Here is a 2,500-nt window from a genome sequence, read left to right as displayed (position 1 = left end):
AATTGTGATTTCTTTATTTTCCAAACGTGAAACAAGATATTGAATAAGAGAAAAACATTACTAAGACAGGCAAAGAAATACAATATCTTCTTAAAACATGAAGCTTAGAAACGAAAAGAAAAGAAGAGAATGAATAATCAATTTTGGCCTTTTATCCTAAAACTAATAACATTAATTTTTAGAAAGAGGTGACAACGTAATAATATACAAAGCAAGTGAAAGGGAATTCCAGAAGAAAATGTTCTCGTAGCAGAAGTCAATCGACTCTTGAAACGGTTTGTTACCGGAGCTGCTAGCCTCTAGATCTATGTCTTCGTTCTCTGAGGGTCTTTTTTTTTTTACCTTTTTTTTTTTTTAAAGTAGCTGAACGATTTATAACAAAGAGCAGTGCTATTAAGCTGCTGATGTTATCGACTGACTTCCAGAGCACGTGGCGAGGAGTGGATCTCGTAAGCCAGGACGCCTGTGCTCGGTCAATGATACAGCCCGAGTATGTTGAAATGCCAACAGTGACGTCAAGGGAACGTAGCTTATCAGCACAGTTATCGACTATCATTATAGATAACCCCCCCCCCCCCACACACACACACATATATGTGCCCAACCCAGACCCCTTTCATGCTTTAAAAAAAATTGCGTTTTCCTACAGTGGAAAAGAATAGAACTAAAAAAGAAGACGGTCTCCAATGACTGAGATCCCTCTTTTTCTTTGACAGTGTCTTTTTTTACAATTTGCCAAGTAAGTCGTTTTCTGCCAACGGCCGTGCTCATAATGTGACGAACAGGTATCGTTTGGAGTTAGAAAAATAATATAATAAAATAAGCATAACCGTGTCCATAATGTCAAGTGGTACAGCATTCCGTTTTGGGTTTTAAAGCCCATTCGACGCGTCACGTGTTATTGAAGGATATGCATGGACGGTTATTAGAAATCCAATTGCGATAAAACTTAATTCAGTACAAGCAGGCTTTGAAAACTCAAAAACAAAATACTATAGAATTCTGCCAAGAAATAAACACACGTCCATTCTGATTAGGAAGTAAATTTCAACCGATGCATCATGCAAGATACCACCGAGATGTGGATATACGAATATGGTATTTTTTAAACCCATAAAATCCAAATTCAGCGATTGTAGTAAGCCTCTATTTGCGATATTTCTTGCTGAGGGCTAAACCTGTGGCACATTCTAGAACCAGCTCACGCTGATTAACTATAAAAATAAGTAAGGCACGCTCGTACGTTAGCTTACTCATTCGTATCATCTCACGTTACACAGTAAAATGTCACAGAGGATTAGAGTGAAACAAAAGCCACAGAAAAAAACGAGCAGAGATAGGAAGGAAACGGTCGGAGACATTGGGGAAACTTGATATCCAAATCAATAGCCATAACATATTACCTGAAATGGCAGTTGAGGTTAACCAGAATGCCTTGCAAAATCCAAAGTTTGCTTTTGCTAAAATGAGATTGCAAGCTTAGTATTTGTTGCTAAAGGCTTGGGAACCCGAGACTTCATTGAGCCCTGAACGTTTCATTGAAGTCGTGATCTATCAGTTCCTTCCAAAACAAGATTTTAAAAAAGTATTATCACTCCTTACTCACCCTTCTTATTTTATTATATTAGATTTCATCGTATCTTCATAAAACTCTGTTCGAAATATTTTGCACTCTCGAAGTTCGAAAAAGCGTGAAAGAACTAATGTCTCACCAACGAAAATTTAACTCTACGTTATAGCATTCCCTATATCAATATTAATTAATTCGCAGATTTCCTGTTTTAAGGTGCCAACACCTAGATGACAGGGATGTATGATTTCATTGATTTGTGGCGTCCGTGGCCTAGTGGTTAGGCTCTCAGACTCGCAACCGTAAGGTCGTGGATTCGGATCCCGTCAGGGGCCCGACGTTGCGTCCTTTCTAAAGGCACTTTACATGAATTTTCCTTATTTCATCCAAGTGGTAATGGGTATCCAGCTATAGGCAGTAAAATATTTTGTCAGTTTGTTAGTGTTTCAGCGCTTACTCAACTGCTAGCACTGCATGCTTCACTGGAATCGGAAAATGTTTCTGAGTGTTCTATGGTCTGCTGGGGTAAGACTATTGTGTGAAGCGCATAGAGCTTGCTGTCGAGCGGGGATATGCGCTATACGCATACTATTACTACTTATTATTACTATTTTTATCTTCGTGGGATACGCTGACCCTCTTACCTTGTACATGGACCAATAGCGCAGTGTGAAGGTAGCGATATAGACGCTGATAAGTAGGAAATCCTGCAAGTTGTACAGGTTGGTCATGTGCTCCATGAGACCGCTGTGAAACAACTGGTTACATTCCTGACACACCATGCCTGCGAGGGAGACCCAAAAAAAAGAAGAAAAAAAAGAGGATGAAAAATAATAGGTTAATGATGGGAGGATCAAATTAAGCATACAAAAATGCGTTTAGGTGGCAAGATTTTATTTAAAAAAGCATTAAAGATACAAACTCCTCCCC

At 38.9% G+C, this 2,500-nt stretch overlaps 1 protein-coding gene across 1 annotated transcript in view; it reads right to left on the bottom strand.

The window, feature by feature from the left end:
• Positions 1-2,500, bottom strand: part of LOC118477154 (short transient receptor potential channel 3-like) — a gene marked incomplete in the record, with an annotated part of 22,583 nt that overhangs the window by 1,011 nt on the left and 19,072 nt on the right. The window contains 1 exon segment of the mRNA XM_035969269.1: positions 2,215-2,354. Within this exon segment, the coding sequence (XP_035825162.1) occupies positions 2,215-2,354 (140 nt within the window).

The sequence above is a fragment of the Aplysia californica genome, unplaced genomic scaffold, assembly GCF_000002075.1.
Source record: "Aplysia californica isolate F4 #8 unplaced genomic scaffold, AplCal3.0 scaffold00133, whole genome shotgun sequence".
Classification (NCBI taxonomy): Eukaryota; Metazoa; Mollusca; class Gastropoda; order Aplysiida; family Aplysiidae; genus Aplysia; species Aplysia californica.
Note: the sequence above shows the minus strand (reverse complement) of the source record. Positions and strands in the feature narration are given on the sequence as shown.